The sequence below is a fragment of the Heloderma suspectum genome, chromosome 1 (assembly GCF_057233095.1).
Source record: "Heloderma suspectum isolate Gila_16-S chromosome 1, 16-S_ref, whole genome shotgun sequence".
Classification (NCBI taxonomy): Eukaryota; Metazoa; Chordata; class Lepidosauria; order Squamata; family Helodermatidae; genus Heloderma; species Heloderma suspectum.
In genome coordinates, this window is record NC_139458.1 from 353,060,227 (window position 1) to 353,080,497 (window position 20,271).

Genomic DNA, 20,271 nt, shown 5'->3' on the forward strand with positions numbered 1-20,271 from the left:
GCTTCATTATTTCCAGACATTTTACATCTCTATTCTTTCTATAAAAGTCTACTTATTACATAGTTTTTAGAAATCATTTGCAGGGGAGTAAAGGCTTAGTAACAATATATAAAACCTTGTCTTACATTCTAAAAGAAAATATTTCATAATTCAAAGCTATTCAGTTTTTCCAAGTTTTTTGACGGAAAAAAACAAACAAACAAACTGGGGGGTTGGGGGTTCTGAATTTTTCGGGTTTTTTTTCTGGGCCTTCACATCTCTAATTCGGTCTTGAGGTCACGGGACATTACAAGCCCAGGACCAAGCAGCTGAATCGCTTTCAAGAGTAATGTAGGTGCACTGATCAGAGCAAATGAATGGAACCAAGAGAGGCAGAAATGTATAAAGAGGGATGAAGCCAAAAGATGTGAAAGAAAAGTGGGGAGAGAGAATACAAGGGCTATTGTTTGTTATATTTACATCCTGCCTTTCCTCCAAGGAGCATACATGATCCTCCTCTCCATTTAATTCTCACAGCAACTCTGTGAGGGAGCGTAGGCTTGGAGTCAGTGACTGCCCTAAAATTCCCTAGTGAGCTTCATGGCAGAGTGGGGACTAGAACCCGGGTCTCCCCAGCCCTAGTCCAAACTCTAGCCACTACACTACTCTGGCTGTCATTGAAAGAAAGAAAGGAAAGGAGGTTTGACGACACTTGCTGCCTGTCATACTTGTGTATCTAGGTTAGGGGTACTCAACCTTTTGGGGCCCACTGGCATATTTTGTCAATTTATTCTGAGTACCACCATCAGTCAGAAGTGACAGGAGCCCCTTTTTCTTTTTTTGGGGTGTGTGTATGTGACTGGACATGCTGCAGAGGAAAGCATTGGCTTGTATCCTCCCACCATCTTCATTTCCTAAGAATACATCTGCCCAAAGGCATTCATGGGGAGTTCATGCCCCTGGAGACCCTCAGTTTGCTTTGAAGCAATCCTAGAAGCATGATGCTCTCAATTTGCTTTGAAGCAATCCTACCTGCTGGTAAGAAAATGTGTCAATTAAAAAAATGCGGGAGGTGTAGGGCACTTTGGCGGGTGCCAGGAAAGGTTTCTGAGAGCACGCTGATGGCCATAGGGACCATATTGCCAACCCCTGATCTAGGTAGCTTTTTGTATCCAGTTATTTCCTGTGTTTTGCTGCCTTAACTGGCTTATACTTTAACCTCATTTTTTTTCTTTCAGCATTACCCAAGGAGTATCAGAAAATAGGAAAAGCTTTACAGGGTTTAGCACTGGTTTTCAGTACCAGTGGCTATCAAGGTATTTTTGTTCTAGCTCTACTTCGAATTTTCTTTCAGAAAAACGTACAGCTGTTTCCAAAATGTGTGCCTCATTATGCAGATGAGCTCAGAATAAATATTTTGGATTATTTGGGGGGTGAAATTACACTATACGAAACCCTGCTCTTTTGCCCCAATATTTAATGTGCCAGAGAGACAACCCTCAAGCTTTTGTTCGTTTGTTTAGCAGAAATGTTTGAACATAGAAAATAGATGAAGGGGGCAATCCTATGCATGTTTAGACAGAAACAATGCTGAGAGTAGTAGAACTTGTTTCTGTGTAAACATGCATAGGATTGCACCCTAAAAATCTAATAAAGCTATAATTTCCACAGAATCATAGAATAGTAGGGTTGGAAGGGGCCTACAAGGCCATCGAATCCAATCCCCTGCTCAATGCAGGAATCTAAGTCAGAGCATCCCTGACAGATGTCTGTCCAGCCTCGTCTTCACTGCCTCCAGTGTGGGAGAGCCCACTACCTCCCTAGGGAATTGGTTCCATTGTCGCATTGCTCTAACAGTCAGGATGTTTCTCCTGATGTTCAGCTGGAATCTGGCTTCCTGTAACTTGAGCCCATTATTTGTGTCCTGCACTCTGGGATGATCGAGAAGAGATCCTGGCCTTCCTCTCTGTGACAACCTTTCAAGTACTTGAAGAGCGCTATCATCTCTCCCCTCAGTCTTCTCTTCTCAAGGCTAAACATGCCCAGTTCTTTCAGTCTCTCTTCATAGGGCTTTGTTTCCAGTCCCCTGATCATCTTTGTTGCCCTCCTCTGAACCCTCTCCAGCTTGTCTGCATCCTTCTTAAAGTGTGGTGCATTTGGTTTCTTTTTCCTAGGTGCAGAACTTGGCATTTATCCCTATTAAATGTCATTCTGTTGTTTTCTGCCCACCGCTCCAGTCAATCAAGATCCCTTTAATTTTGTTTCTGTCTTCCAAAGTATTAGCTATCCCGCCCAATTTCGTGTCATCTGCAAATTTGATCAGCATTCCCTGCACCTCCTCCTCCAAGTCATTCATAAAAATGTTGAAGAGCATGGGGCCCAGGACTGAGCCCTGTGGTACCTCGCTTGTTACCTCTGCCCAGTTTGAGAAGGTCCCATTGATAAACACTCTGAGTCCGATTATGGAGCCAACTGTGGATCCACCAGATCGTTGTTTCATCTAGCCCACTTTGAGCTAGTTTGTTCATCAGGATATCACGGTGCACTTTGTCGAAAGCTTTGCTGAAGTCAAGGTATATTATGTCTACAGCATTCCCACAGTCCACCAGGGAGGTGACTTGATCAAAAAATGAGATCAGATTTTGATGCTGTCATCTTCATTCTAGACATAATATTACTAGGAACAAATTATAATTAAAGAAATAAGTAAAGGCAACTATTTTCCCTCACTGAATGGCTTACCATATATTGAATGAGTGTGCTAGTGCAAACCTGTATTTTGGCTATCCAAGCAACTCTTAAATAAGATTTTATATTAAGAATTTACTTAGGTTTATGAATATTTCTGCACATTTCTTCCACTGGGGGTTATAAAAATCACATTTACCAACAAACCCTATTTTAAAACAGCATTTTAAAATGTAGATACTGTTACTAGGGGAACCATACTGTTTTCATGTTTGTTTGAACTATTAACCTTTGACTTAATTCTGTATAACTTTCATTTTTAGGAGAGACTGACCTCAATGAAGCAATAACTGAAGCAGGAAAAACATATGAAGAAATTGCTGGTCTTGTGGCAGAACAGGTATACATGTTATAATATCAGAATGGGGAAAATGTCTATTACATAGAATACTGTGAGTGATTATGAAGCTAAGAACTTGGCAATGGCTGATGATTGAAAAAAATACCTACTTCCATGATCCAGCTAGGGGCTATACATACACAGAAACAGGCTTTCAAGCTGGAATGGGATATGTGCATAACTGAGAACTGTGCATGTCTTTTCCCTTCGCAGTCCCAACAGCTGTTGTTGCCCACATCAGGGTGGTTGTTGACACAGCAGCTAAAAAGCTGTCCAAAAGGGTCAGAGTGCAGAAACTTTCTTCTGAGCCAAAGGAGAAGAAAAAGGAGTTGGTACAGAAAAAGAAGTCGGTACAGAGAGCTACTGATTCAATGCTGTGCTTAACAGAGTCAGTGTTGACTGTACCTCCAGTCATACCCACTCCTCCACCAATGCTGAATTCACCAATATGGATCTGATCCAGCACAATGGTACCAATACTTGACCTGATACCAATCACCTCTATGTTGGAAGGTGAGATTAGAAACATTCCGCCAGCTCGGTACCAACTGGGAGGTTCATTGACTGCTGGAGTCGATTTCCATCTCATTATGGCCACCAGTCACCATGCAGCAGAGGATCCCTGGATTCAGTGTTTCAGATATTGTTCATTGGTTCAGAAATATAGGTTTCGCAAGTATCCCAGATAAAGATCACGCTCTTCCATGTTGGACTGGGATAGACATTCTGGGTGGAATATGCCACCTCCGCACACATACCATTGGGAGGACTCGCATCCCAGGCATTAAAGATTGTCCAGGCAGAAGTATTATATTGGATGTCCACAATATTAGAGAGACCTTTCCTTGATACTGAGCTGTGCCTTCGGCTATAGTATCTAGATCTCTTCAGCTATAGTATCTAGACCTCCTGATCAGGAACTATTCTTAGAACCTCAGCTGGAGCCTCTATAGTTCTCAGTCCTTACTGAGGTCCCATCAGTGCAGTAGCTGTCGATTCCAGCTTCAGTCCTATTGTTGTTGCCAGTAGTTTTACCATCAGCCACGCTACAGCAGTCGGGCACCGCAGTGCAACTGACCCCTAGGGTAACTGTGAGCCCATGCTTGGCTCCCACTCTGCTCACTTTATCAATACAACCACCAAGGGTGTCAATGCAGTGTGCTGATCCCTGATCAGCCACCCATCAGGGAGTTTTGCCACAATCTGGCATGGACGAGTATCAATCTGACTTGACATCTTACTCTTCATTGACTGTCCATTTCCTCACCAGATGTGGCGGTAGGCACTCACAACCCAGCTTCTCCATTGGAGGATATGGGCCTATTCTCAGACCAAATCCTCCAGATGGCACAGTTGCTTGGTTTAGAGACTCAGTAGCCAGTAGTCAGAATAAAAGACCCTGTATTCAATGCAGTCCAAAGCATCTACCCCAGTGGCAATTCTGTTTCTATCTGCTCTTCTGCTGGTGCTCCAACAGTCTTCTAAGGCTCCTTCCTCCATGACTCCTACATCAAAGAGACTAGAAAACATGTATTGGGGCAAGAGAAAGATGCTAACCTTCTGTTTATGCAAACGTCCTGCAACTCCATTATAGTAGAGGCCTCCCAGGGGAAATCGCAGAGGGTCCATTCCTCCCCAATGGATAAGGAAAGCCATTGCCTGGATTTAATAGGTCATTGGATGTACTCTTAAGCAGCCTTAGAGCTCCAAGTTTCAAACTATCAGATGGCAATGTTGTATTACCAGCTTTTGTTGTGGGAGAAAGTGAGGACTGTCTTCACCTGCCCGAGGACAAGTGAGAGTGTTCCAAACCGAGGCTATGCACCTCTCTTATCAGCAGAGTAGTACCTCACAGCGTTAGACCAATTATGATGCCAATGCAGTGGTCAGTTCCATGGCGCTGCAGAGGCATGCTTGGTTGCAATTGGCTGGGTTGTTGCAAGCAGCCCAGTCCCTCATTGAAGATCTTCCCTTTGATGGCAAAGGGTGGTTTAATGCAAAAACGGATGAGGCTATAGACTCTGTCCTAAAGGCAAAGAACATGGCATATGGGGTTAGGGCAACACTCCACCCCATATAAACAATGCAGATAGTCTCGCCCCTCTACATTCTGGCAATTGCGGTGTCTGACTGGACAGTCGGTCCGAGCTGAGGCATCCTCAGCCCCAAAAAGAGAGTACATGGTGACAAAGTTTCACAGCCCTCACAGGAAAGGGGATGGAAATAACAAACACTGTCTTTGACTCTCCCCAGTTTCTTCTTCATCTCTGTCTTTCACTATGTCTTTGAAACTTGCCTGTTATCTTTTCTACCAGCATGGACTTTCATCACATCAGACTTTTGGGTCCTTTCCATCATCCGAAGGGGTTACAGGATCGAGTTTAACGTTCTCCCTCCCCTCAGTACCATCAGGACTACAACACCTTTGTGGGTGCTGCAGATGGAAGTAGAGACCCTCCTGGCAAAAGGGGCCATAGAGCACATCACATCAGTTTCATGACTTTACCATCTCGAAGAAGGATGGAGGGCTTTGACTGATCCTGGATCTCAGGAATGTGAACTCTTTCATTATCCTCAAGAAGTTCTGGATGGTTAAGTTGGCATCAATACTCCCACTACTACGCAAAGGGGACTAGTTCACATCGGTGGATTTAAAGGATGTGTATTTTCATATTGACATCAATGGGAAATACCAGTGCTTCCTCCAGTTTGTCATCAGCTCCAAAGCCTACCAGTTTTGAATGTTATCCTTCGGTCTCACCACAGTACCAAGGGTTTTCACCAAATGCATGGTGGTGGTGAGTGTCCACCTTGGCGTCCAAGAGGTAGAGGTCTATCCTTATATCAATAATTGGCTGCTGGTCGTCTCTACGAGGGTAGGGATCCTAAGGTTGATCTCCCTGATGTGCTGCCTCCTCCATGCCCTCTGTCTCTATGTGAACGTGGAAAAAACACTTGATCCCAACACAGAAGATCCAGTTCATCAGGGCCATGCTGGATTCTGTGATGGGCCAAGCATTTCTCCCACGAGACTGCATGGCAATTCTCAATTCCCTTGCAGGAGACTTATCTATCTGAACAGTCACCAAAGTGCTGAACGGTGAGAGATTGCTTGGGTTGATGGTGGAAACTACTGCAGTAGTGGCTTTTGCCCATTTCTGGATGTGGGCACTTCAGAATTACTTCATCTGTGCCTTTGATCCCTCTGGAGATGCACGTTGCACTTTCCTTCACATAACCAGAATGTGGCAGACATGGCCTGCTGGACAGATACAACAAACCTGTTCACAGGGACTCTGTTCCTTCAACCTTCCCCCATCTTGGGTCCTTACAACAGATGTGTCCCCCTCAGGATGGAGTGCCCATTGTAGGACATTGACAGTACAAGGGGTGTGGACAGAAACAGAGGGAGCATGGCACATCAACTTTTTGGAGTTGTTAGCTATTGAGAAGGCCCTGTGGACGTTCGATATGGACCTCAGAGGCTGTCTCATTCAAGTAGTTTTGGACAATACCACCACTATTTGCTACTTGAACAAGTGAGGAGGAATGAGATCTCTCCACTTCATCATTCTCACCTTACACATTTTGGACTGGTGCGTTCCCCATTGAATTAGACTAGTCGCGGTGCATATTGCCAAGGTGAACAACATTACTGCTGACTAGCTGAGTCAAACCTATGTGACATCTCATGAGTGGGAAATGGACAGGACAATATTACCAGGCCTGTTCTGCCGTTGGGGCAGCCCAGAAGTAGATTTGTTCGTTTGGGCAGAGAATACTGGTGGCTAAACTTTTGCAGCAGAGCGGGTATGAATGTGGACGCTTTCATCTTCCAATGGACAGGGATGTTGTTCTATTTGTCCCGCCCCCCCGCCCCCTTTCCTCTCATCACCAAGGTGGATGATGGCATGGACTGTACCTTGATACAACTGTGGTGGCCGAGGCAGCCCTGGTTTGCGCCTCTTCTCCACCTCTCCAGGAGGGAACACCTTTGACTCCAATCGATCCTGAACTTGTTTACTCACAACTGGGGCAAGATTCAGCACCCAGACCTCCAGATGCTCTAAATGACTGCCTGGAGGATTCGATAACCCATGCGCCCAGTCCGATGCAGGCGTCAATACAGCACATAATTGATGCAGCTTGTAAACCTACTACGAGATCTTCCTACACCTATAAGTGGGCAGCTTTTTGTACATTTGCCACTGTTGGCAGCATTGATCCTGTTCGGTGCCCATTGCACCATGTTTTACAGATCTTATTCTATCTGTTTCACAAGAGTTTGAAGCTAGCTTGCTTCTCTACAAGTGTATCTGGCAGCTATCAAAGCCTCTTATTGTCTGGTGGACAGTTTCTCTGTCTTCTTCATCTGATTGTGAAGCAGTTTCTCCAATGGGTGTGTAATCTCACTTCACCAATTTGGCACCCAGTCCTAAGTTGGAGTTTGTCAGTCATCTTGCAGATTTTGACGACCAAACCATTTGAACCACTTGCTACAGTAAGCCTCCAACTCCTTTTGTGGAAAACTGCTTTCTTGGTAGCCATTATTTCTGCTTGCTGGTCCGTAGAAATGTGTGTCTTATGTATTGACCCATCTTATCTCATATTCCATTGCAATAAAGTGGTGCTCTGTCCAGATGTCACCTTCCTGCCCAAAGTTGTATCTGATTTCCATCTTAAGCAGGACATAATCCTTCAGGCTTTGTTCTCATCTCCTACTTCTCCGTTTGAGTCTTTTCTACAAGCTTGAATATTTGGCCTTTTACAAGTCAGGGACCGAGTCTTTTCATCAGGCTCCTCAGTTGTTCGTTTGTTATGGGGTCAAGCAGCATGGACACACAGTGTCATCACGAAGACTTGCATCCTGGGAGGTCTGTTCCATCAAGTTAGCATATGAGTTGACTGGTCTGAACCTTCTGGTCCAATTTAACCTCACTTGACTCATGCCATGGCTACATCTGTGGCATTTGGGAAAGGAATCTCCCTTCTTGAGCTCTGTAGAGTGGTCACCTTATCGAAAGCATCGACCTTCATCGGCCATTACAGACTTGATGTATGTGGCAGGGCGGACTGCTCCTTCGGCCGTGCAATTTTGTCCAGTGCCTTGCAGTAGGACACGTACTGCCACCAGCAAGTCAGCTTGCTACTTGCCCATGTGTGTGATGCACAGAGATCATGAAGAAGGAAGACAGGTTGCTTACCTATAACTGTAGTTCTTCGAATGGTCATCTGTGTATTGACACAACCCACCCACTGTCCCTGCTTTGGTGTCAGTGTTGATGCAACTGGCAGTCTCAAGGAATTGAGGGAATAGGATTCTGCTTGGCTCCTCCTGCAAGCAGGAGAGACTAAAACAAGCCAGAAACCTCCATCTGTGATTTGTTTGTCACATCTGAACCAGGAATTCTGGCTTGTCTCTTCCCAAAGGAGCTAGAGTCATAAGCCATGCTTATTTATGACTGTGGCTTGTTTGGGGAGGGACAAGCCAGAATTCCTTTACAGTAAACAAACTATGGATGGAGGGTCTGTGGTTTGCTTAGCCATTCCCATTGGTGTGAGCAGTCGAGCAGCATGTACCAGGTCGCTTGCTTGATCACAATAAGCCAGGATTCTCCAGAACCCGAGCTTGTTGTGACATCAAAACTGGGCCTTTAAAAGGTCAGCAGTCACATAGCTGCGACTACTTCTCATGCACCTGTTTGGATCAGAACCTGGTTGTACAAATATTAGGTAAAATATGGAGACTTGAATTTAATGGAGTACCATTCATATATTACATGATATAACTTTTGGAAAAAGCTGGACCGCTGTAACATGAGGTAGGTATTTTAGCTGAGAGACATCCCATAATAAATCTTAATCTCTCTTTCTCTCAAGAATGTTTAAACATGCTTGATAAATGCAGTCCAAGTAATTCCATTTTAAAAGAGTGCCATCATCTTGAAGTAGCAATTTCTCACACAAGTGCCCACTACATTTTTGCAAATGAGTGGTATTAATTTTGAAGACTCAAGGTTTTTAGGATATTCTTTTTCTCACATATATTCTATGATTTTCATTTTTGTTGTGAAGTTAGTACGGAATGGTGTTACGGAATTAAATACTTTGTGATTTTCTTTATCAGCCAAAGAAGGATCTTCATTTTCTGATGGAAACCAATCATGAATACAAAGGATTTCTTGGTTGCTTCCCAGATATCATAGGTGCTCATAAGGTGAAGTATAGAGCCTTTTGTACTATTGCTTTTAATTTTATATCCATCTCTTAAAATGGGTATACTTTAGTGAGAGTGTCAGTTCTGCAGGCTCTCCCACCTGGTTCACACATACCGCCAACCCATGCTTTGTGATGCACAAATGGGAGTGAGCATGCTGCTTCCCATTCTCTCACCACTTCCACTTTTACTCAACAACCCACAATAGGCTTCTTCGTAGGTTGTTAAACATGACATCCAAACCTGGACCAATGGGGTGTTTAGGAGCTAAACAACGCAATGGTTAACCCATGATTTGTTGTTGGGTTAACTGCTAGGTTGTTTATCCCCTAAACAAGCCATCGGTCCTGGTTCGCATGTCACACTCAACAACTTACGATTGAGTTGATCATAGGTTGTTAATTAAAAGTGGAAGTGGCTGGCACACTCCAGGCAGTGCTCCTGCTCATTCCTGACAGCCCATGGTTTGTTTAACCTATGGGCTGTTGTTACATGTGACCAGGGTCTGTGTGTAAAACTTCAGAATCAATTTAGAACCTTTCGTGACAACGTCAGCTCTGGAACAGGTTTTTACATAAATGGAAATTAAGGCGCTTGATGCGTCATTGAATTGATTCTTTCGACTTGGTGATTACTACCAAAGGCAACCTTTTCCACTGAACTTTTCCTCACATATATTCCCTGAATGCATTGAACATTATTGTTGGGCATTGTGACCCATCCCCCCAAAATGGGCAGTTATTAGTGTAACAAAGAGATGTGCAAATCACAGACAAAAACACATATTGATTAATTTTTATGAAAAATAAAATATGTGCCTGACCGGTCAGGTGGGAATATTTGACAGGTCAGTTCACCAGCATCTCAACTCAACTGGACAGTCTCCTAGGGAATTAGTAGAAAGACCAGAAGAGCTGCACCATGTGTAGTGTGTGCTGTGTAGTTCTCATGCCTGGGAAAACCAGAAATTGTCTCTGTGAGATAAAGTGAGAGGGCTGAAAGTTTCAATCACTAAAAGAGTGTCCAGAACTTGTAGTAACTTTACAACAGTGCTCTAACAGCTGATATATTTCAAAGGGACTTTCCCAACAATAAGCTGGGGATTAGAGAGTCATGTGTTGATCACCCATCCCCAAAGCCAAGGTAGTTGACTTGAAACCAGATTGCATATGCTGAATTAAGTGTTACGTTGCTGTAACTTTGTTTGCTGCTGCCAGCACTGTGACAGTGCACAATACCTAAGCATCTTTAGTGGCCATGCCTAATACCATGTTTTGGCAGTTTACATTTGGACTCTTATTTTTGCTACTACGTGAGGGCTGATTGATTCATGTAACATTTGAAACGCTTTTTCAGTGATGCATCATATGATGTTTTGTCTTAACAGGGAGCAATAGAAAAAGTGAAGGAAAGTGATAAACTAGTTGCAGCCAACAAAATTACCCTACAGGATAAGCAAAACATGCTGAAACGCGCAAGTACCATGTCGTTTGCACTACAAGGTAAAGCGCACTTCATATTCAGTTCCATGGTTTTTCTTGCTGATAGGAATGAGGATAAAAAGGAATAGTGAAAGCAAGCGCTAAACGTAATTTTAGATACCGTATAAATAAAATATGATGATTGAAAGCATATGAGAAGGTACTTAAATTTGCTAGGATTGCTCTAGAACAGAATTAGAATTGCTCAAATTAAAATAGGCAGGGCTTTTTATTTGTTCCCTTTCTGTTCATGCGATAAAGATCTTTCATCTCTTAATAATGTGTAAGTGGCTTCATTTTACTGTTATAGACCTTAGCAGATACAGTTTGATAGTGATCACCGTGATATGTTCCACACTGTGGAATATAGAAAAGCAGGCTACTTTGAAAACTCTGAAAAGAACATTCAGATACTGTGGTATAAATTAATGTCAACAATTAATCAGCCGAGATCTAAGCATGTCTTTCTTAATCTTGGTGATCATTTTTATACACATACACCCTTCATAAGTTCGTCTAGACCTCTACCCTGCAGAAGGCTAAGGAAGCACTACAGGGGGTTCTTCATTTCACTTGGATCACCGGGCTTAATTGTTGATTTCACTGAATTAGCAGTATGAAATACAACAGCAGTAAAATCTACACAGCAGGACGATTTGCCCATGTTTGCTGTGGAGCACAGGGTTTGGAACATCTGAAATAAATTGAAATGGAAATAGTCCAGAAGCACTACCGAACGTACATGACTTGACTTGGGTTGCGGTTGTTTTCCTGCTGAGACGTTTGCTGCAGTGGGACAGCACAACCAGTCGGGCTCTCTGGGGCACCCACTGTGGTGCCTTGTTGAGATAGGGTGAAGGCCTTCCCAGCTGTGGGAGTCACAGTCTGCCACCCCTTCCACTCCTCCTGAGGTAGAGAATTCATGGGAGGGCTGGACATGGTATCATCTCAATGTTGTAATAAAGTTTGTCTTTGAAGCAAACTGAATCAGGTTTCCTGTGTAGCAGGGAGTGCTGCTGAAGTGCGCTTGTAACTATATATGTACTTCCCGAATGAGGGGGCGGGGGAATCCCAGTTTCTGATCAAAGGTTAATTTGAGTATTCTGTTTCCTTTTAATAGATTTTATTGGTTTTTCACAACCTTTCCAAACATATACTCACCAGTATTTGGAATGCCATGACATCCTTCCCATTAGTAGAACTCGGAGGTAGATTATCACCTCTCCCCCTGTAACTCCCTGTGCACCTTCAAAACCTGCTCCAAAGGGTTGTGGGACCCTCCAGAGCAGATGGGGATGTTGGGGGGCAGGTGGGAGGACAGCAGGAGAAACCCCCATTACACAAGGTTGTATCCGACCCAATCTCTCCTCCCGCATGCACCCAGCCTTACTAGGCAATTAGAAAGACTTGGAATTGGGGGCAGAATACCTTTATCTGCTTTACCACCGTTCTACTCTGGAGGTTTCTTTTACTAGGTGGCTATGACTGCCTGGTACTTAACTTGGAGATCAATATATGTAATAACTGTCTACCTGGTTTATGGTAGTTTAAATATAAACCTGAAGCTGACTTAAAGTAAATAAAAATATAGGGGAACTTTAATCACTGAGGAAGCATGAGTGGGGCATTTGAAAAGTTTTTTATGTATATATGCTGTTTTTTACTCTTAAGCTGCATACACTTGTATGCTAAAATTTCTGCTAATCTTTAAATTTTTCCTACTCTGCTGTTTCATTCTCTGTTCCCACTCCTGTAAAGAGAAGCAGACAGAATAGCTACTTAGCCTGGAAGTGAATACATTTCATTTGTTGAAAGGTTCCATCAAATCTATATTTGTCAACAAGTATAACATTTGCAAAATATATTTAAAGGGATTAAGACTAAAGTGATAACCATTACAGTACAGTTACTCCAAGAATAACTTTGTCCAGATTCACATACCTGCAGCAGTTTGGAGCCAAAAAGCACTCCAGTATAGCAGTGCCACAAGCATAATATTGGGAACATATTTTTTTATTAATTCATTCATGTATTAATATGTTTATGTCATCAAGGCTTTTTGACAAAAATAAGAATTGCTTACCACACATCTTTAACCCTGGGAAGGTTCCCATGCCCAGAGTCTTCCTTCTCTGTTTGACTCCGTTTGCGCGATCGAACAACCCATGGTTTGTTAGTGAGGAGCAAGTGGGCATGCTGATTCTCGCCCACTTTCAATTAACAACCCAGGAATGCCTGTTCCTCAGTTGCTTCATGATGGGCAAATCTGGAAACTTTGGTTTGTTGTTGGGCTAACTCTGGGTTGTTTAACCCCTAAAAAACCCAAGGTTTCCAGGTTCGCATGTCACGAAACAATCCAGGAACAGGGCCTTACTGAGTTGATAATTGAAGGTGGAAGTGGTGAGGAGGCAGCATTCTCGCCCCTGCTAATTCCTGGGTTAAACAACCCGGGAATTGCAGCGTGATGTGAAACCAGGTCTAAGAGTGCTTCATATGATAAGGCAGAGCAAATTGGGTTTGAGGCAGGAAGTATCCCACTACAGTTATGTGTGAACTTGACCTTTTGCTTAGATTCCTAAGTAGTGAGTAAAAATGATTCCTTTTTGGTGTTAGCCTTTTAATATGTTACCTGGCTTTGATTTACAGCTGAAATGAATCACTTTCACAGTAACCGGATTTATGATTACAATAGCGTGATGCGGTTGTACCTAGAGCAGCAGGCACAGTTCTATGAAACGGTAAGTTGCTACATGTCTAGGGCTCTTTACATATCCCAACCAGCCATTCACTTATTTTTCTAAAATGGGCTAGTTAAGTGCTATGTCTCTGTGTTCAGATTTTATGTTGCATGCTTGAAATGTTTGTTTAAAAATCAAGTAAACAGTGAAGGGTTTTGACTTTAACCATTAGTATTTCAGAAACCACCTGTAGTGAACAAATTTATTTTTAAAATGTAGGTTTATGGCTTATGAAGAAATGGTTTTTTTCTCGTCTCCTTAGAAAATGCTACTTGGCACTGCTAATCCTTCCTGTGCCACACACTTCGCATAACAAGACTATGCAGCTGCCACTTGCTTTTTGGCTAGGATGCATGAAGAATTATACTTGGCAGTTCATTAGGAATTCTTTCATTCCTTTCAGAGAAGGGATAATGGTTAAGCTGTATGCAGTTATTCCATTTAATTCTCTGTAATTTCATCCCCCTCTATACCTTGGAAAGTGAACGCATGTATGTAGTGTTAGTTTGTTGCGGATGTGTGGGGGGGAGGGGAAGCGATATCTCTCAAAATGTACAGTTGTTCTTTTAAAAACAAAAACAAACTTTTTATTCAATGTTTAACTTTATAAATGAAATAAACAACAACCTAATCAATAACTTACAATTTCCCAACAATACAGTATTCTTAAGAGGACACAGCAATAACGGAAAAGAAAGAGAAAACAGAAGAAGGAGAAGGAAGGGGGAAAAAAACATGAAAAAATATAAAGGATTATTTAAAGAAATTAAATTTAAACTCCATTACACAGAAACTTCAAATCCCATTCTGCTTAAAAATTATACCTATAGCACTGGCAATATTACACTTCAGTACAGCATAAATAATCAACCTAACATTTCAATATATCATCAGTCTTATAGCAAGGAAGCAGGCCTACAGTTCATTTCCAGTAACCATATATTGCCCTTCAGCTAACATATAGTAATAAAGCTTAACAATTTAATCAGCCAAAGATCTTACTAACCAGTAATAATGGTAATAATAATTTACAAAGGAGATTTAAAAGGATACATAATAATAATAACAAATCACTAATAAATTTTATAATGTTATATAATAATAAAGCTTAAAATCAACTTCACAACAATCACTAATATATTTTGTACTAGGTATATAAATGAGTGTATACATTGCACAGTATATCATGAAGGATTTAAAGAAAAGAGAAAAAGAGAAAAAATAAGAAAGGAAGAAAAAAAAAACATCTCTGGCCTAGCCTATATCTTACAGACTAAACAGTCATTTAGCAAATCATGTTTGTAGATTCCAGTTCATGGTGCTGGAACAGAAATCTCTCGCGATTTTCCATTTAGCCACGCCTCCACCATTTCATGATTTAGAAACTTGTTCATCTGACATTTGCCCTGCGCGCTATCGCCTCCAGTTGAGAAATTCTGACAGAAAAATTGTTGAAAAAAGCTTGTGACGTAGTTTCATTCACCGCCAGCTGATCTTGCAACTCATTAACCTTCGCCTCCATTTTTTGCCAAGAAGTGTTAATTAAATCCACAGTCCCTTGCAGGGCAGTGATGGAATTTTGGATGGTATCCAGCCTCTTAGCCTGTTCCGCAAATTGCAAGGACAAAGTTTTTATCAAAGCAAGTAACTCCTCTGTATCTCTACTTCTCGAAGCCTTTGCCAAGGGAGGTGTGGGGGGGGGGGTAGATCCTTTTTTTTGCCTTAGTGTAGCCATCCTTCTCTTCAAACAAATCTTGCAGGTCCTCAAATATTATTGATATTTCTTCATCCATTCCTCAGATGTTGTTGGCGTTTCTTAATCCAAAAACTACAATGGAGCACATCAGCCCTAGTTTCTCCTAATTAATTAGGAGGTTCAAACAGCTTTGAGCGATGATTAAACTCTGGCAGACTAACCCCGGAGTACAGCCCCCTGCTACCACGCCAAGAGAGCTGTTCTTCCAAAACCTCATCCAGAGCTGCTCCCGCCTCCCCTTTTAATTCCAGGGGAGAGATAGAAAGGTTTTTCAACCTTTTAAAAAGCTGTTTCAGATAGCGTCCCGCGGAGACCCCGCAGGAAGCTGCAAGGACTACATTGGCTCCAACCGGAAGTCTCAAAACGTAAAGTTCACCTCCTCTCTTTCCTACCCAAAAATGTTGTAGGCACTTTTAGGGAAGAACATGGAGCAAGGTAAAGCAATACTGAGACTAGATAAAACATTTGTTTTGAGAAGCTTGTTTGGATGATATGCTTGTTTGGATTATATTTCTGTGTTCACTGAGATTAGGGACTCCCTCAGATACCTGCAGTTTCTCCCCAGGGGAGATATGGTTTCTTAAATTGCACATACCAACTGGATCCTTTTCAAATTCCAGTACCCACCTAGTACTGGTATTTTTATACTTTAGTTTTAAACTTTTATATTTATTGTCTTGTAGTTTATAGTTTTAATAGTGGTACACTGCTAAGAGAGCTTCAGCTATTAGGCAGTATAGAGATGTATTTAATTAACCCACGAATTGTGGGGCACGCACCACACCCAAGTCACTTCCTGTTTGCATTAACAACCCTGGAATGCCACCTCGAATGCCACCTTCGGGGGTTGTTTCTGTGACATCTGAACAGGGGCACTTGGGATTGTTCATGGTTTAAACAACCCCAAGTTAACCCATGGTTGGTTCTTAGATTAACTGTTTGGATGTCAATTAAATAACCCTCAAAGACATCATTCAAGGGTTGTTAATTCAAGGGTTGTTAATGCAAACAGGAAGCGGCTGTTAATTAGCCCACAATTGGCCACCAGATGCCACCGTGATGTCCAAACAATTGTTGCCGTTGGGCAGCTTTTATTACCTGTTTGGAAAGAGCTGACATTTTAGTTGCAGAACAATTTCTGTGTATCTCGTGCTTTCACCATTGGGACATCTTATTAGGCAAATTTGTTTGTAAACTGCTTTTGAAAAGCACCTGTGTTCTGTAGAATAAATACCTCAGGTGCAAGGCATGGTACAGCAATTTTTAAGAGTACTAGAATATATTGCTGTCTCAACCTATGCAGTTCTCATGTTTACTTTTTTTGTATTGGAGGAATGAATTGCTTAATTATTTTTCTCCCAAAAAGTGAGATTGAAAACTGGGTAATTCTGTATCTATGTAGTATCATACTTTTCATGCACTGTCTGTGTTTGTTTCAGATTGCACAAAAGCTGAGGCAGGCTCTCAGTCGCTTTCCAATGATGTAGATACAGACAGCTAATGAAGAACAACTCCAAAGTGCTTTTCTGATTTTTGGTGGGGGCAGTGCAAATTTAAGAAAGTGTTAAGTCTTTTGCTATCCAAAAAGCCTTTTTTTAAAAATATGAGATGCAAAAAAGTGAAAACTTCAGATGTTTACTTTGTTTAGCCTAAATGCCTTGGATATTTATGTATATTTTTATCCTGAATGCTTTCTCTTCCTATCTAAGCAAAACTGGAAAGTGCTCTATATGATAGGGCTTTAAATTGCCAAATGATTTCTTGCCAGGAATTACAAAAAGATACTTAATCTTGAACTCTTCAGAGGTGCTCAGTGTCACCTGATTAGATATTCTTTAAGAGAATAAGAAGTCAGAATAAGGGTCTGTAGACAGATATATAGTCTTTAAAAAAAAATTATCCTCTCTCCTATAGCCGTGGTATACAGTCTCTGTATATTTCTCCCCCGCCCCTGAGAAACGTTTATTATCCTGTTCTTGTGCCACAGATGCCTCCAGATGTGAAGGCTAGATTCCCCCTATCCCCTTCCTGGCTATATGAAAAAGAGTTGAACCTAGAAACAGCCATTCCAAACATCTGGAAAATATAATTTAATCCAGTAATTCTGAACCATGCAACTCTGTTGCTTCCCAATGATAAGTCAGTGCCATGTATTAGGGCTCCTTCTGTTTTGTTCTCAGTGAATGCAGACTGTCATTAGTGGCTCATGCCCCATCATTACTGATATGATAGAAAATGGCCCAAGAGCATTGCTGTACTTTGGGTCCTCCTATAATAGCATGATGTGATGCTATCGCTTTGACCCACCTTTTCAGATATTTAATCCCATAATTGCCAAGAGTGTCAGTCTGCTTTCTAGAGGAAAAGTAAACAGTCATTCAGGTGTCAAATACAATATGGGCTTATCAAAGAACAGCTGCTTCAAAAATGGGACTGTGTTTGAAATAATTAGCTTCAGGCCACAAGTGTCAGATGTAGGAGATTTTGAAGGTAGAGATATTGCCGCGGAGAGAGTATGGTGCCAATGCAACTTTCACTAGAATGTTTTTCTTTAGAAGTAAACCATTTATTTTACCCACCAAGCCATTCTAAGCAACAGGTATATTCTGTAATGTCTATTGCCTTACATGCCATTGTCAGAATAACAAGGAATCTGGGTCTGTCAAGTTAATATGAAGCCCCACCAAAATAATAATCCCAGAATGTAAATCTGGCTCAAACGCTGTTCATTGTCATGTTTTCTACGCACTTTCTTTGTTTTACTCTTAATTTAGTTTGTCTTCCAAAATTCCATAAAGTGTTATGATATAGCCATTGAAATATATGTACAAATTGTAAAGAATGTGTATAAATGTTTTACACCAAATGTAATAAGATCTATCTTGCATGTAGAAGCAATTTATGACGTTATTGCAAACTGTATAGTAAATTCTAAGGCAATTTTTCACAGCACCACTTTTTCAGCATTTGTATATTCACTTTTTGTGTCAAAATCTTTGTAACTGATTCTCTGGGGATTTATTTTTTACCAAATTTTGAGTTAATCCTGACAGCATAGTTGTAGATGTAGCATCTTTTACAGGCAAACTAGGAATAGAAGAGATCGTTTCAGTGTGGAAAAGCCATGTGCATAGATGGACAATTTGGAACAGACTGATCTGTAACTTTCTAGCAAATGAAGTCTTTAAGTTGGTAATAAATATTTATACGTATAAGGTGTTTTGTTTCCTTCACGAATTGGACAGTACTACTTAGTGTAAAATTTGGTGTTCACGATTATGTCCTGCTGTCTCATCTCACTGTGTTCAGAGTTTTTTAAATCAACACTATCCTTTCAAAGGTCCGCATAGTTAAAGCAGTGGTATTCCCTGTAGTAACATAGCTGGACCATAAGGAAGGCTGAGCGAAGGAAGATAGATGCTTTTGAACTGTGGTGGTGGAGGAAAATTCTGAGAGTGCCTTGGACTGCAAGAAGATCAAACCAGTCCATCCTCCAAGAAATAAAGCCAGACTGCTCACTTGAGGGAATGATATTAAAGGCAAAACTGAAGTACTTTGGCCACATAATGAGAAGACAGGATACCCTGGAGAAGATGCTGATGCTAGGGAAAGTGGAAGGCAAAAGGAAGAGAGGCCGACCAAGGGCAAGATGGATGGATGATATTCTGGAGGTGACAGACTCGACCTTGGGGGAGCTGGGGGTGGCGACGGCCGATAGGAAGCTCTGGCGTGGGCTGGTCCATGAAGTCACGAAGAGTCGGAAGCGAATGACCGAATAAACAACAACAACAAATCCTTTCAAAACAAAGTACCATAATATCTTTTTATCAAGACCAATGGCAACATTACAAAGTAGTAAGCAAACTCATGAGTTCACCACCATTCTTTTTCTGGCTAGTTTGTTAAGGAAAATCAAAATGGTGCGGGGGCAGGGGAGGAGAAGAAAAATGTTTCTGGCCATGACAGAAAAGCCCCATACCTGCAAATAGGCTGGGAAGTGTTGTAGGGTACATATTAAGTTCATTTTGATCAATCCTGTTGGTCCTCACAAAGACTATGTGAATGAGTGTGCCCCAAACAAAGATTAATAGTGGCAGGCAAGCTGTCTTTTTCAAGGAATCTTGTCTGTCATGACTGATCTTCTCAAAGAAGCCCCAGGGATAGCCATACCACAATTTGAAAAATACTACTTACAGTATTTGCTGTCAAACTTTAATAGACTGAGGTCCTTGTGTGCTGCATTTTGGCTTTTTTATTAAACCCCCCCACTAAACATAAAGCAGAGTATTCTGATAATCAAGAATGCATATCATTTAATATATAATTTATCATTCCAGAATAGGTCAGATGTTGTCCATTTTTGTATGAATTCATTTTGTATATGTCATCCAGAGATTTATATACATTAATTTTGGTGTGGTGGTGTCCCAAATTCTGTAAAACCATTGGGAAAGAGGTGGTGGTATTTGTTTCTCCCAGTAGTAAGCATCAGTTACTAATGCACTGATAAACACAAATAGTTTCTTCAGCTATTCCATTCAGGTAAGCAGAGTAGACAAAGGATCTTTTGAAATTCTGTAATCTGTGACCTATATAAAATTGATTTCTAAAAGCCTGTATAGTTATAAAATAGATGTAGTCGGTCAGCATGGAATTTTCTACATTGCTAACAGAAATAATTGTCAAGATAATTAACTTTTCTTTTAAGGCGTCTGATACCAGTGAATTCATTTTTAGAACATACTCTTTCAGCTGCTCAGAGATTACTATATTAAACAATATACAAGTATTAACAATAAATAACTAAACTTTAAAACTGTAAGATGTTTAGACTGATACTGGAACGGGCTAAACTGAAAACAATATTGCCACTCATTTACTGCTCCCCTCATACCATCTATATTTTTCTTAGAATGTAGTCAACGTAGAGTTTTGATACTAGGCAAGACACTGAGTTTTCCTATCAAAATAGAGCTGTTTTGAACATGAAAGTTGCAAAAATGCATACAGGC

At 41.3% G+C, this 20,271-nt stretch overlaps 1 protein-coding gene across 9 annotated transcripts in view; it reads left to right on the forward strand.

Moving 5' to 3' along the window:
* SNX9 (sorting nexin 9) overlaps positions 1-18,467 on the forward strand; it is a 95,173-nt gene extending 76,706 nt beyond the window's left edge. For 5 of the 9 annotated variants that reach the window (XM_084827909.1, XM_084827911.1, XM_084827912.1 and 2 more), the window contains 6 exons: positions 1,218-1,295; positions 2,991-3,067; positions 9,195-9,284; positions 10,672-10,786; positions 13,412-13,503; positions 16,699-18,467. In XM_084827909.1, coding sequence (XP_084684035.1) covers positions 1,218-1,295; positions 2,991-3,067; positions 9,195-9,284; positions 10,672-10,786; positions 13,412-13,503; positions 16,699-16,746 — 500 coding nt within the window. In that variant the 3' untranslated portion in view covers positions 16,747-18,467. Of the gene's footprint in view, positions 1-1,217; positions 1,296-2,990; positions 3,068-9,194; positions 9,285-10,671; positions 10,787-13,411; positions 14,695-16,698 lie in introns of those variants that run through there. The other 4 variants (XM_084827904.1, XM_084827906.1, XM_084827905.1 and 1 more) reach the window with 1 other exon arrangement.
* The last annotated feature ends 1,804 nt before the right edge of the window (positions 18,468-20,271 follow it).